At 42.3% G+C, this 16,114-nt stretch overlaps 1 protein-coding gene across 2 annotated transcripts in view; it reads right to left on the bottom strand.

The window, feature by feature from the left end:
* ACSS2 (acyl-CoA synthetase short chain family member 2) overlaps positions 1 to 9,293 on the bottom strand; it is a 54,155-nt gene extending 44,862 nt beyond the window's left edge. For both annotated transcript variants that reach the window (XM_056844650.1, XM_056844651.1), the window contains exons 1-2: positions 9,156 to 9,293; positions 5,503 to 5,698 (exon numbers count right to left, since the gene is read on the bottom strand). In XM_056844650.1, coding sequence (XP_056700628.1) covers positions 5,503 to 5,698; positions 9,156 to 9,291 — 332 coding nt within the window. In that variant the 5' untranslated portion in view covers positions 9,292 to 9,293. The remainder of the gene's footprint in view (positions 1 to 5,502; positions 5,699 to 9,155) is intronic.
* Between the last annotated feature and the right edge of the window lie 6,821 nt (positions 9,294 to 16,114).

Genomic DNA, 16,114 nt, shown 5'->3' with positions numbered 1-16,114 from the left:
AGAACAGCTGCATGATGGTAATTTTTGTATGTTTATTTAGGAGGTTTCTATGATGCCCTGACAGAAAACCTGCCTAAGGCAGCTTGTAGAGTAAAACATAACATACCATAAAAGTCATTAACAATTAATAAACTATTAAAAACCCAACTACATCATTAAACATTTAACATTTTCAAATTACTTTTGAAGATCAGCCCATTAATTAAAAGGTTGGGTAAAAAGAACAGCTTTGTCTTAACACTTAAAAGTAGGCTAGGCACCAGGTGAGCCTCAAGGTGAAGGGTGGTCTACAGAGGAGGTGCTACCATTGAAAAAGCCATGTCTCTGGTAGCCACCAGCCTTGCCTCTGAATGCAGGGGTATACGGAGCAGGCTCAGAAGCAGCATCATTAACAGGCAGACTGGACACTGAACAGCAGTATTGGAGGCAGGAATCAGAAGCAGAGGAACAGCCAGGGACAGAGAATAGAAGGATTAACTATTCTCCCTCCATTATTTATCTGCTCTAAATTCCACACATACAAGCACCCAAGGATATCATACCTTTTCTTCTGCAGGTGGAAAAATATCTCGGAAAGAGAAATTTTGAGGAAACAGCAAGAGGTTAGTAGCCCCTCTTCCCCTGCAGCTCTTCTGGTCCCCCTGCATGCTTCAACACAACTTTTCAGTTTAAAACAAGCCATTGGGAGACTGTTTATGCATTTATGTATTTTTTTGTTTTGGTCCTAAGAAATCCTGTAAGAGCATGTAATATCTTCAGATTTTTGCCAAACAAAACAGCAAGCCTTAAAAATTGGATCCGGGAAAAGTGATACGGTTTGCATGTCACTTTGTCGAACTAGAATATATTAATCAAGTGACAAACACCGGAGTTGTGATCAAATACCCCCTTTGGTAAAATAAGAATTTATTCTCTTTATCTGAACACCAGCCATAGGTTCTAAAGTAGTCCAATAGCATCTCTTTCTGAGCACACTGAGCAACATGTCTCTTTATATCCTTCAAACTACAAGAGCGCCTCATTTTGACAAACTGATGTATCACAGTAGCAAATGTTCAGGTCATGTAACCTTTGTCCATACACAACTTCAGCAGATTTAACCACCAACATCAGAGGAGAGAAAAAGTTCATATGAAAACATTTATGTTGAATAACTGAGCAACACTGAAACATCAAAAACAAAATAGTAGGCTTTAATAAACCTTTCCAGATCAAAAAAGGACTCAGAAGCCTCCTTACTTGTATGACAGAGAAGAGGCACCTTGATTGATCTAAAATATGAGGACTTTTTTTGTCAAGCTTCTTACATGTTACGAAACTACTGGACAACAACAGAGATAGAAACCGACTGAACAGACTAATAGTGCAATCCTGGGATGTCACTCCAGACTAAGCACACGGATTTCAGCTGGCTTAGGCTGGAATAACTGTGCACAGGAGACCTCTGCCTTGGTCAAGCACTTCTTCTGAAACTCTGTTCAAGGCACAAACTCAGCAATCTGATCAAAGGAGGCCAAGAGCACTAAACAACTGGATATTCTCAGCACAGACCAGCAGTCTCAAGGGCAAATGCACAAATACAAAACTAACACTCAGAAGACTGTTTAGCAGACAATACCACATCCATTCAAAAGGGCATTTCATGGCAAAGCTTTCTCAAGTCTGATGATCTGCACAGAAGCAGAAGTGCTTAATGAAGTTTTTTTCCCTACAGCCACTGGAAGTTAAAATAGGTTCAGCCTGATTTCCCTAACTGCTATCTAACAAGAAAAGCAACTACTCCTAGCTGTAGATTCTATCCCATGAAAGGACTAAAACTGCTTCTGCAATTTGTTGTAAAAGGTAGGCAAACATTTGACCACTGAAAAAGAACACTGTAACAGAGAGGAAATGTACAAAATGACAAAGCAGAGAGAGATCAGAGAAGAACAAGGGAAAGAGGGAGAAACAGGATATCACAAGCAAATATGACCAGAGCTTGAACAGACCCATCAAAATTCATTTTAAAACACTTGTTTGTTCTCCTGTCAACTTGAGCTGAAAATTATTTTTGTGCTCTGTTCACCCTATGATGCAATCCATCAGCCAGTACCACTGTCAAAATACTGCCCGTTCCATTTTAGGCTGATTAAAAGACCAAGAAGGGAACCTATATTTTCCCAAAAGGTTAAAAAGAACCTTCTCTAGGAGACTAAGAAATTTGGTGCTCTTAGTACAGAGAGAAAAATGATTAAAGGAAACTTAATAGAGGTGTATCACTCTCGTGTAACACTATAACCCAATTAAATTGATTGGCGGTCAGTTCAGGGATGTTTTTCTGGGTTCACCATATCTCCAAAGTGTATGGTCCCTTCTGGGTTACATGCTTTTAAGGTACATTAGAAGTTCCATGATTAGAAGCACCTTTGAATACCAGTTTTTGGAAGACAAACAAGAGAAGAGTAGTGTGTTCACTCCCTCCTCTAGGCATCGCAGAAGTATGCACTGTTATAAGGATGATGCTGGAATAGATGGACCCCCCAGAATATTACAGAAGCACTGCTCTTTTGTTACCATGCACTTAGAACATTCTTTAAAGGAAAAAAAAATCAGAGGCAAGCAGCTATGCATTTTCCAAGTTTCTGTTTCTTTGGTCAAGCCAGAATTTCTATGGAAATAATTTTTCACATTTGAAACATGCATCCATCCGCTGTCATGGGGGCTTGCTCTCTACAACTCATCTGCAGTAGCCTGCCATTAGAAAGCCGAAGCCTGTATATGTATTTTGCTAACCTAATTCATAACAAGGTATGTTCTCTTGCCTTGAACAAGTCCCTCTTTAGCAGCAGAAAGTTCTTTAGAACCAGAAACTAATCAATACTTGTTTAATAAGATCAGGCTAGCATCTGGAATATTTATTTTAGTTTTAATCCAGTATCTAGAACATGGACTGATCCCATAGAGATATACAGGAGAAAACTGGGGTGGGAGGAGCAGCCCACTGCTATTAGAAAACAAATCTGTCCTTACTTGAACCTAATTTTAAAGAAGGAACACGCAGATGCATATGCCTAACATCGTTTAGAGCCCCATGGCGCAGTGATATGCTTCAGTTCTGCAGTCAAAGCTCTGCTCATGACCTGAGTTCGATCCTCACGGAAGTCAGTTTCAGGTAGCCGGCTCAAGGTTGACTCAGCCTTCCATCCTTCCAAGGCCAGCAAAATGAGCACCCCGCTTGCTGGGGGTAAAGTGTAGAAGACTGAGGAAGGCAACGGCAAACCACCCCGTAAACAAAGTTTGCCTAAGTAAACATACTGATGTGACATCACCCCACTGGTCAGTATCAACCCAGTGCTTGCACAGGGGACTACCTTTAACTTTAAACTGTATTTCCTCTTTCTAGACTACCTTCATACACAGGACTGGTGCGGAATTAACGCTTAACCAGGGAAAGGCAATCAGGAACAGGCTAAACAGCACACTGCCTTCCTCACATCCTCTTTATATCCTCTCTTATAAAATATAAATTCCATCTACCAGGCACTGTAAACCCTGTCCCCACAAACATTAAAATGTTAGAGCTAAGCAAGCTTCCCATTTAAACCAGAATCTAAAACCACTCTGAAGCTGGTTTCAGATCCCATGTTCAGCAGGACCCCCTTCTGTTCGTTATAACGATGACTACCAACATCGCTACTGAAGTAACAGTTAAGGCACTGCAGTTTGAATGAGTATTTCAGCAAAGAGGGAAGTGAGTGAGCGATCGTGTAGCCACTTCCTAACTGTTTCATCATGGTTATGAAATGCATTTCATTTTTACGCTGCCCATCTTTCAAAGGAGCTTATGGTGGCAGATATCCCACCCACCTCAATTTTAACTTGCAACAACCTTGACAAATAGAATTACCAGTATTACTGTTAAAAAAAAAAAACTGTCCCACCTTTCTGTAAACAGCTCAAGACAACAAGCTTATTATGTCTGCACCAGCAAAGTTGCATCAAATTTTTCAATGCACGTATCAAAATAGCTAACCCCACTACAATAATTAACTGATACAACTCAGGATCATACAAAACGTTCTACAGGAGCCCAGAGAAAGCTCAATTAACCTTGACAGCAGGATACTCAACAGAGCCACTTTCTGCAGACTACGCTACAACCAGCTACAGCCATGCATCAACCAGGATGGCAAAATCACACTGAGAACCAGAGTGATATAGTGGTTAACAGTGTCAGACTAATATCTGGGAGACCCAGGTTCAAATCCTCACTCATGCCACGGAAGCTTGCTGAGAGACCTTGGGCCAGTCAAACACTCTCACCCTAACCAACCTCACAGGATGGTGAGGTTAAAATGGAGGAGAAAAATGTAAGCTGTTTTGGGTTCCCATTTGTGAGGAAGACGGGATACAAATGAATTAAATAAATAAATATCCAACATTGGAAAAGCTCAGAAAATGAAACTCTGACACTCTACCCTCTTCTTTAACAGATTTTTGAGGCCTGTTTTTATCCCAATAACAGTAAAAAACAAATCAAAGCACTGTGACTAAACCAAAAGTAAAACACAAAGTAGCATTATGTATTTCTAGGAGGTAAAGGCCTGCATCTGAGACTCTCATATGACTGCAGCTGCAATGCACGAATTTTTACTTGAGTGTTAAGTCCTAATAAAATTAGTGGGGCTTACTTCCTAGTAAATATACATTGCATTGACCTGCATGCCACATTTCCTGATTGTCCAGTCATTCTGTAAAGTACACACGTACTAATCAAAGAAAAAGGAACAAGAACTGTCAGCGAAAGGAAATAAATTACATGAGTGTTTCTGGGCACAAGAAAGGAAAGAGCAATAATCTTCATAAGAAGAATTATGGATCTTCTCGCAAAAGGGAGGCATCATGAATGCTAAAAAAGGTGATCACATTCTGCAGCAGCAACCTGCTCTAGAGACAATATTTCCTACACTGACTGCCACCTTAAGCTTCCTGTGTTCTGATCAGGTCCCTAGGCTTCACAGGATGGCCATTACTTTGTAGGGAAGTGTGGGGAGGAGAGGAATTAGAATTTTTAAAAGCCCTATGGTGAAAGTTATCCCTGCCCTTGCAGTGAACTTCAGTGTTTGTGTTCTATTGAGGCAACTATTGTTTAGAAAACTGGCAACTGCTTGAAGCAAGCTTTCTAAAGGACTTTATGAAGTACACACAAGCCAATGATTAAGGCCACTGTAAGAGAAGCACTAAAGACTTACCGGTATAACTGGGAACCTCTCAGAATTTGAGGACTCAGAAGCAACTGAATGCAGATTCCTCCCCTTTAAAAAAATGTCTGTGCCTTCTTTAATTACAAAGGGTTTCTCAAGCAAGTTCAACTGAAAATCAGCTCTAATGAGACAGTGCTTTTTATAATTCACCTCTCAGGTCTCCATACCCCGGGTCAGCACAAAATGAACCAAAGCAGCACAATAATTTTTTCACTTATAAGGTTTATACAAGACAGCATAATAAAAAGCAAAATATTACCAGTAAAAAGCTATTTTGTCCCCAAGTTTATTCTCATAGATATTCCTGTCCAACAGATTGTAGCAAATGTTAGTTGTAGCCCCTTTCATCCATTCAATGGAGATCTTTCCTTTAGTGACATCAAAGTTGTATTGCAGAAATGGTCCAGTGTGCCGGCTTCTCCAGTAAAATTCTTTGGCAATATCACCCCAAAATTCTGTAAAAGAATTAAAACTTTCAGACAATAGCTAATAGCATGAGACATCTAAATTAGACAAAACTGAAAGGGTCTTATTTAAGGAAAAGAATGAACTAAGAGAATTAAGGATGCAAATAGCTACAGCAAAACTGATGTGGTATGAAAGGATACCTATTTTATTGGACTTATGCTTATGAACCTCTTCAGTTTATCGCTAACACACAATAAGCACATAAATTCTTATGTACTAAATACCTGAGGGCAAATCACATACTTTTCAATGGAAACTAAAATGGAAATCCAAACACGTTTACTTTAAGAATACATAATCCGATTAAAATATGTGACTTCACTTTGAAAACTACAAAATTACAAATAAATGCTTCTTTCTTGCATTTAAAAATGATCCATTTCTAGTCACCTGCACAAAAAGTCAGATATAGATCAACACGTGCCAACATTATACATTTTCTGCTTTACCCCGATTGCAAAAATCTTCTGAAACAATTACATTTGTGAATTGTATCTTGAGATAAGCAACTCACTCCTAAAATTTTATGACATCTCTTGGTCACTGGCAGCACATCCCCCAACGCTGAGTGTGACAGCCTGTGAAATCTCTCTCTCTCTCTCTCTACACAGCAGCAGTATTGAGATAGACAGACAGACACAGCAGCAGTATTGACATATCAGTCAGAATCCTGAAACCAAACACTACAACTACTGTAGCAGAGTGCAAAATACAAAGGGCCCATTGTCATTTCGTAAAGCAGAAGAATAGTGCAATATCTCACAACGAAATCTACCATTTTTTCTCAGAAGATACATGCATGCCTGAGGCATGAACATACTGATAGCACCTCCATGTAGTTAATGTGGGATCAAATGGGATGCAACTGTCAGATGCATGCGGAAATGCTTGTCTGCAACAAATACACTGGTTAAAAACCAGGCATCTCTTGAGTCTGTTACCTCCTCAAGGAAAACATTACTATTGCACTTGCACAAGTCAAAGAAAGGATTATGACAGCCATTTAGCTAGGGCACGTCCAACAAGGCCTTCCAGGTACAGTTAATTACATGCTCCTAAACCATACAAACTACTGCCAACAATATCCTTTACAACAATATTTTTTACTATATAATTTATCCCCTGGTTCACTTGTTGTTCACTATACCAATACAACAGTACTTAATCTCTTTCAGAGTACTGTAAAACTTGAGGTTCCTTGACAACCAAACCTATGCCCTTTTGAATATAGCCAAGTAATGCACAAGATAAATTATTGCAGTTTTTCATTCAGAAAGAGAAGGCCATTTTTTGCTATGCCATTTTCCTTTAAAGCATACTGGCAACTTTTACCCGCAAGATCGCACAGAAACACCAAGAACTTCTCCACCCCAGTGGAAAGCCAGAATGACTCATCCAAACAGATTGCTCAAAGGCAAATTTTAATCTAGCATCTTTAATTCACCTGTAAGAAGACATAGGGTACTGGTCTCTACCAGAACCAACCTACCCAAAGTTTTGTGGCTGACACAATCTGAGCAGACATTTTCACACCCTCTTGAAATTGCTTCAGAGCCGTCCTATAGACTGGCCTTGCTGCTCTCAAACAACAGCAGTTTATTCCAGTAGTAATTACAGTGACAAAGTATCTCACTTTTATACTGTCTGCAGTGTCAGCGCACATGTAGGCATTGTAGACGCTACAGAACTGAAGTACTGCCAACATTACAACTGGAGTCAGTGAAACTATGCAAGTATCATGCACATTGATAGCAATATGCAACCTCACTTCTTTCCCAGGGATTTGCCTCTGGACACAAAACCTTACCTACCATAGTCTTGCACTCAACTGCAGCCAGCTCCTAGACAACATTTGAGAGGCTGACTATGACCTTAGGTAACTTTCTGGCAGCCCCAGAATTAGCACTACATGATACAGCCACTGTTGCTGGCCTACCTGCCTCATAGTTGATGTAGAAGAGAACCTTGCTGGCCCCGAGTAACCATTCTAGTCTCCAAGAGACTAACAAAGAAAGAACCCAAGCTATGTTACTGGCCTTCTAAATGTTCCCCCATGCTGGTGCAGCACCACAACAGCATTGCCAGGGTAATTACTGCCATACGCAAAGATACTGACATATTAGACCTGGAAGAAGAAGAAGAAAATAGACAGAGATGTATATTTGGATAGCCAAATAAACATACAAAGGAAGCTGTGTTAAGTGATAACTGCATATTACCATAATAAGTCTTAGCACAAGTTTAGGGCAATGTCTCCTGAACTTGACAAGCCTGAAGGAACAGCAGCAAAGATGTAGGGATTTATAAATTACTGCTGCTGCTTTCAACAGCCCCACCAGGGAGAAAGGTGCAGTACAAATGAAGTAAATAAAACTCTTGTCATAACTGGGCACCAGGGATGTTTCCTGCAATGCAGGGCTGCCATGCTCTCAATTAGAATTTAGATACATCACTTGTTTCAGCAGGCCTCACCTGCCAGTCAACAGCAGATTGGTAGAATGGTACCTACCCTATAGGGATTACGTTTATAACAAGCATGCTGCTAAGTTTCTGCACACACAACTCTGGAACCAAGGATGCAACAGAAAGTGGCATTGACAAGGCTGTCTCTTCTGTACGGGTTCCCAGCAAAATAACCCTAGTACAGACATATCTATGCCACGGGGGCTATCCCAATGTTCTAGGATGACAAACAGAAGCAAGCACCGTCCATGCTCTGATCACCCAGTGTGGCTAGAGGAAATGTAGCGTGGCTGGCGGGTGCTGGTGACAAAGCGGCGGCAGCTTGTCTTCAGACTCTCTGGATTACAGAGAAGGAACTTCACAGTGGGTCGCCGTGTTAGTCTGTCTGCAGTAGTAGAAAAGAGCAAGAGTCCAGTGGCACCTTAAAGACTAACACAAATATTTTCTGGCAGGCTATGAGCTTTAGGGAGCCAATAGCACCTTAAAGGCTAACAACAATATTTTCTGGCAGGGTGTGAGCTTTCGTGAGCCACAGCTCCTACCCTGCCAGAAAATATTTGTGTCAGTCTTGAAGGTGCTCCTGGACTCTTGCCCTTTTCTACTAGAGAAGGAACTGACATTCCGCCTGAATACAGAAAGGCAGGGGAGGAGGCCCTGCAAAACCACAGGGCAAGTCAAAGCGCAGGATGGTAGGGAGTCGGGGGAGGCAGTTGTGAAATCCCCGCATTGTGCAGGGGGTTGGACTGGATGACCCTGGTGGTCCCTTCCAACTCGACGGTTCTACGGGGAACCGGGCGGGCCCCAAGTCTCCTCCGCTCCGAGGCCTCCCCCCCCCGCGCCCCTCTCCTCCTCCTCCTCCTCCTCCTCAGCCAGGAAGCCCAGCCTGCGGGCCTGTGAGGCGAGCCTGGCAAAAGCGCGCCGCCCTGCCTGCCTGCCTGCCTGCCTTGCCCGCCCAACGGGGCCTTGGCGGCCGGCACTCACCCTGCGGCTCCTCCACCGAGCGGCGGTAGAGCTCCCTGTACTTTTCCATGGAGGGCACGTGCGCCTCCCGCACGAGCCCCGGGGGCGCCCGGTACACCCCGGCGGCGGCGGCGCGCTCTTCCTCCGGCGGCACCATCCTGAGGGCGAGAGGCGGCGGCGGAGGCGCGCGAGAGAGAGCGGCGGGCGCGGAGCAGGGAAACCCCGCCTCCCCCAGGCTCCGGCGGAGGGGCGGGGCCGGCGGGAGGTGGGCGGGTGCGACGCCAGGCCACGCCCCCGCCCGGCCCGGGAAGGGAGGGGAGGGGAGCCCAGGAGTCGCCGCTGGGCTTCGGCTCTCGTCCCTGGGCTCTGGGCGTCAATCACGCGCGGGAGGCTTCGCCGCTCTCGAGAGGCGCGTCTTTGCCGGGTTGGGTCCAGGCCCAAGGGGTCGGGATTGTGGTTCGAGAGAATCGGGTCAAGCGCGCAATAGAACGGAGTCCAAGACTTTTCTCTGAATCAAACAAAAGTCCTTTACTTTCCTAGAAATAATCCACAGTGGGTCGCCGTGTGAATCTGTCTGCAGTGGTAGAAAAGGGCAAGGGTCCAGTGGCACCTTAAAGACTAGCAAAAATATTTTCTGGCAGGGTAGGAGCTAGCATTGGCTAGCATTGGAGTAGTAACATAATATATTGGTAGAAAAGAGCGAGAGTCCAGTGGCACCTTAAAGTCTAGCAAAAATATTTTCTGGCAGGGTAGGAGCTTTCGTGAGCCACATTTACATACACTAGAAGATTTGGGGTTCTTTATTTCCACACACTTCTGCTTTCGTCCATTGCACGGAACAGAACGTTCTAGCCATTTTGACATAGGCAACAAAAAAACATGCAGAGCAAGTATTGTGTTCCATTATTCAGCAACCACCTTACAGGGTTGTTGTGAGAATAAAATTAGATTGCCTCCTCTTTGTACACCGTTCTGAGCTCCTTGAAGGAAATAACAGGTAAATAGGACAGGTAGCTGGAGTTTTAGACACTTTTAAAGTCTGGAATGTATCTCTTGTGAATGTAGATTAGAAAGCAAAGAGAACATCTTTAAAATGAAATATTCATTTTAGCCGCAAGGGGTTTTAAACCATTTTTATATTTAACATTAAAAAGTACCCTTGAGCCTCTCCTGCTACTTGTGCTGTGTGAGTTTTGTTAATGTGCAATAGAATGTGGCAGGGATTCGTTTTATATTAAATAATATAGACCATTTTAAGCAAAGACCAGGATTAGTTAAACCTCATGTGTGAACATATCTTTACAGATAAAAGAAATGCTAAAGCCAGTGTCACTGTCCCTTGTGAAAACATGTACATATACTGATGCATTTAGCAATTTACATTTGGAATCCATGTCTTCCTCAGGTAATGCCAGTATCAATCAAAATCAATCTCCCCTACACTGTGACTCATTAACAGCATGATTCACTCGTGGGAGGGGTTTCCAAATCATGCCATGAAGAATATGATCTGAAATTTCCTCCCACAATGGAGATCTTGGCAGCAGCTTCCTAGCAGTCAAGGTCAGATTAATGTTGGCAGCTATAAATTTGGGGAACAGGGTTTAATAACCTCTCCCTCTTTAACAAACAGAACTACATAGGAAAATGCTAACTCTGATTAAAGGAGCTTGATTTTCTCTCAGTCTTGTACCACAGTGCCTATCAGTTACACTGTCCATAGAAAATATCAGGCCATCTCCATAACTTCACTGAAAATGCCATAGATTTAAATGAGCAGTGCCAACCATACTAAAGTGCATTGTGTGACTGTAACTGTAATTATGTATCAACAAAGATGGATGGGGAAGAATGGTGGGATTAGGGAGGAGATGAGAGAAGTTCTGAAACATTTGTTCAAATGACCATCAGTAGAATTATGTGAACATATCACAGCTAATAGGGTCGCCATGAGTCGGAAGTGACTTGACGGTACTTAACACACACATCACAGCTAATACATATGCATTATGCATATCACTTGGTTTCTCCGATCTTAATTACTCTGCACTTGATATTTGGTACCTGAATGTATGAACTGACTCCATTTAAATCACTGCATCTGAGATTATATGAAAGTGTAATTATTATATCAGATGATACGAAAATACCATCCAGTGCAAACCTAAAAACAGTTACCCCCTTCCCACTTCAGCTTCAAAGGTCTCACAAGGGTGGAACTCTGGTTAGGATTGCACTGTATGTATGCAATGGCCTATTTACACATGCAGGTCTTCATTGTTGCAGTCATCAAGTGATGAAATTGCATGTATAAAATTTGAACCAACACAGAGATGTGCATGTAGGATTTTAGCAGATATACATCATTGGCAGTAGCACATTTCACTAAAATCCATGGGACTTTCCCCCAAATAATTACGGCCATTTACGCAGGTCACCCCCGCCAACTGCTCCGGTGCTTAGTTTTGATTACGCATGCCTTTCCCAATTGTCAGAGGTCACCTTACTCTCCCTGTGTGTTTCTGCACATTTTCCCTGTGTTTTCCAGATTCTTGGCATCCTGAAAACATGGGCAAAATGCGCAGAAACCTGCGGGGAGAGCGAGGCAACCTCTGACAGTCGGGAAAGGCATGCATAATCAAAACAAAGCATTGGAGCAGTCAGCGGGGGTGAGCACGGGAAACAGCCCTGCATAAATGGCCATAATTTAGCTATTCTCCTTTTGTTAGATGAGAAGCATTTACCTGAAAAGAACATTTATACATCAGGCCAAGTACACTGACTACTTAAAATCCTTGTTAAATATCACCCCTTGATATTGTGACTTTCTGCAAAATATTCAAAGGGAATCACACTAGGATTTGAGATAAATGTTTTGTGACACTTTCTTTCTCAGATGGTATCTGAAGAAGTGAGCTGTGGCTCACGAAAGCTCATACCCTACCAGAAAATATTTTTCACAGTGGGTAGCCGTGTTAGTCTGTTTGCAGTAGTCAAAAAGGGCAAGAGTCCAGTAGCACCTTAAAGACTAACAAAAATATTTTCTGGTAGGGTATGAGCTTTCGTGAGCCACAGCTCACTTCTTCATTCTAGCTGTATCTGAAGTAGTGAGCTGTGGCTCACGAAAGCTCATACCCTACCAGAAAATATTTTTGTTAGTCTTTAAGAAAATATTTTTGTTAGTCTTTAAGGTGCTACTGGACTCTTGCCCTTTTTGACTACTGCAAACAGACTAACACGGCTACCCACTGTGAACTTTCTTTCTTGTTTGAGATTTTTCCATCCATTAATTAGATCCACAGAACAAGTGCTTCATCTAGAAAATATACTTTTAGCATCTGGATGGTTTCCGGAGCCTTTGCTTGGTAGTTGCATATTAAATGCTCATCAGAACAGTATACCATGGATCAGAATTTTTCTCCTGACTTTTGCATTAATGTGCTTTGCAGAAACTGAAAGAAGGTTATCAGGCAGTTTCTCTTTCATTTGCCTGCTGCCAGTGATATGGCAGATTCACCAAACACCAATCCCAATTAATTAATTAATCACCACCATCATTGTACATGTGACACTTTACAAAGCAACAAATAGGACCCTGCGATGGCTTCCTTTTTTAGGCAAGGCACATCAGTCTCTTAGAGATAGCGGCAGCAGCTTGATCTACTCTGGATCAGCTGTCAGAATCCAAACACTGCCAGGAATACTCTGGCAGCCAGAAGAAGAATGCTGTCTCTCATGTATTTGCATCTCTTGTCCGTCACTCTGTATTTGAAACAGAGCAACAAACTGGGCTGTTTTCCTTCCTCTCTTCCCATAAGTCTATCAAAACTCTATGGCTGCCTACGTTGATGGATCCTATCATGACAAGGGCAGTTGCTGCAGCTCTCACAAGACATCTCCAAACAGGGCCAGCTGATGGACCAAGCCAAAGATAAAACCTTGGCACATCGACATAGGCCTTGCTGCCAAACAGCTGCCATCTGCTGGAACAAATTAGATTCTTCATTGAAGAACCATGAATTTATGTGATTTCAGGGGACGAAAAGTGCACACAATACACACGAAGCACTATAGTCTGATATCGGAGGGGGGGAGGAAGTGTGAGCTACTCCTATGCAATCAGAGCTGGTGCACAAGCAAAGCATGCTACCGTTTAGGACCTCCATTTAAAAAAAAAACCCTATGAATTGCTAAATTACCATTTTTGGTAATGCTATGGGGCCTCTGAGACTTGATATAGCTTAGGGCCTCAGCATGCCTTGATGCATCCTTGTATGCAGTAGTTACTCAGTACTCAATGCAATAGTAGCTGGCAGCTTGCCCTTTGTCAATCCAAGCAGCCTTATTATAATTCGAAAAAGCGTCCTCTAGCTTCTATCTAATGTATTTAGACTTCTGTGTGTTGTATGTTCACTAAATGCAGTACCTTACAAACACAAGCCAAGAAGGCAATTTGGTGAAGCATGCTGAGAAAATGAGCAAGTGACATTCACATCTGGGCAGGGCCATTATGTCCACTGGCTGATTAATATCTTGGCCTATATTTTCCAGCAGTTTATTTAACTTCAAACAGTCCCATATCTGTCAATGTGGATTAAGCCCAGTTAACTTAGTAAAAAATACTTCCTCATAGCTTCTTTCATTCACCTCTCTGTGTGTGAATGAGTGTGTTGGGGGTACTGCAATCAGTAACATTGCCTATTTCACAGCTAAGTGTGGTGTGTTTCACAGAATTTGTCATTTGACTTCTTGAAATCTTTGGCCCAGTGTCATTGTTTTTTGTAATTTTCTGTTAGAGGGATCTTTTTTCACAAGGATCTTTCTAATATGAAAGGATGGCAATTTATTTGTATATTTAGATGTTGTCTAAAATGACCAATGAATCCTTTCTTCTTGTTCCTAGCTGTCACGATTGTGTGTGTAAAGTGCCGTCAAGTCGCAACTGACTTATGGAGACCCCTTTTGGGGGTTTTCATGGCAAGAGACTAACAGAGGTGGTTTGCCAGTGCCTTCCCCTGCACAGCAACCCTGGTATTCCTTGGTGGTCTCCCATCCAAATACTAACCAGGGCTGAGCCTCCTTAGCTTCTGAGATCTGATGAGATCAGGCTAGCCTGGGCCATCGAGGTTAGGGCTGTCATGATTACCACTAGAAATTAGAACAAGTGGAGGCGATATCTCCTGAACTAACAAATATCTTGATATTTCTTCATTATCAGAGTATGTGACTTCTCTGTTTTACTCTGTTTAATCTAAAAACATCTATGCAAATATGCATGATGTACATAATTTCTTCTAATTTATATTGCATTCATTGGTTTAATTTTTACATTTACTGGACCTAAATTCTGCTCATTCCCAAAGAATTCTTACTTGTGGAGATTTATCTATATACTTGTTATGTCCATAGTTCTTCTCGTACTTGTTCTATGCAAAGCTTTTAGAAAAGCTTCTGGCTCTGTTGACCTATGAGAGCTAGAAAGAAATGCCACTTAGAGATTACCAGAATAATGCTGGCAAGGAATTACAACCAATAAGACTGTGAGATAGGGTTGCCAGGTCACTCTTCACCACTGGCAGGTGGTTTTTGGGGTGGAGCCTGAGGAGGGCAGGGTTTGGGGAGGGGAGGGACTTCAATGTCATAGAGTCCAGTTGCCAAAGCAGCCATTTTCTCCAGGGGAACTGATCTCTATCGGCTGGCGATCAGTTGTAATAGCAGGAGATCTCCAGCTAATATCTGGAGGTTGGCAACCCTGCTGTGAGAGCTGGCAAGAGGTTGTAAGAGTATCAGGTGAAGAATATTTCCTGAGCTTCAGTTATATGAGTGCAAATTAAAGGGTTGTTCTCCTCAGTGCACTGTGAGATCATCCATACAGTATGTTGTACATAAAGAGGGAAGGAGGGGCAGTAAACTAATGGCAAAAAAATTGATTGGTTATCATCATGAGGCAATGCAACAAGATGGGAGAGGTGCTATAAATACTCTTGAAAGTGTGATATTCTTTCCCTTCCTTGCAGTACCAAATTCCGAACAATTAAATATAATTCTTGTTTTCTGTGAATTTGTAAAACTTACATAAGTGTCTATTTATTTCATTTATACCTTGCCTTTCTCCCTGTTCTCCTCGCTCCAATTTTATCCTCAAAACAGCATTGTAAAATAGGTTAGGCTGAGAGCATGTGACTCACCTAAGATCACCCAGCAAACCTCCATGGCACAGTAAGGATTCAAACCTGGGTATCCCAGATTCTTATCTGACACTACACTAACCACTATACCACACTAGCTTTCTGGGGGGTTGGATTCATACTCAGGAGATGGATCTTTAAACTTCCATTCAGAAACCGACTAGGTAGTCTTTGACAAATCAATATTTCTCGACCTAACCTTCCTCCAAAGGTTGCTGGAAGGATAAATAAGAAATATAACATGCAGTGTGTTTGTGTTGTTGTTTATGGTGTATGCTCATCCCAATAATTTCCGGTAAACATGTTTTGCAGGATATTGTCGAAGGCTTTCACGGTCAGAGTTCATCGGTTCTTGTAGGTTATCCGGGCAGTGTGACCGTGGTCTTGGTATTTTCTTTCCTGACGTTTCGCCAGCAGCTGTGGCAGGCATCTTCAGAGGAGTAACACTGAAGTGAAGTAACACAGCCCGGATAACCTACAAGAACCGATGTTTTGCAGGGTTTTACAGTGCTTCAAAAACCTGAAAAACCTCTTCAACTGAAGACAGCAGGACAAAAGTAGTGACTGATCTACCTCCCAGGCAAGAATACCTTTGCTATACCTCTTAAAAACTGTTGCCCATCTCCAGCCTGAAACCCCACCCAGGAAGGCTCCAATGTGTTCATGTAGACTCAGGGAATCCAAAACTAGGGCTCTCCCAAAGATCTTAAAAGGTGGGTGCCGGCATCCATACATACTTCTTGCTATTGAAATATTAAGTATTTTTGGTTTGTAAATAATGGTATGCAACCT

The sequence above is a fragment of the Euleptes europaea genome, chromosome 2 (genome assembly GCF_029931775.1).
Source record: "Euleptes europaea isolate rEulEur1 chromosome 2, rEulEur1.hap1, whole genome shotgun sequence".
NCBI classification, from domain to species: domain Eukaryota; kingdom Metazoa; phylum Chordata; class Lepidosauria; order Squamata; family Sphaerodactylidae; genus Euleptes; species Euleptes europaea.
The sequence above is the reverse complement of the archived record's forward strand: the minus strand, read 5'-3'. Positions and strand labels throughout refer to the sequence as shown.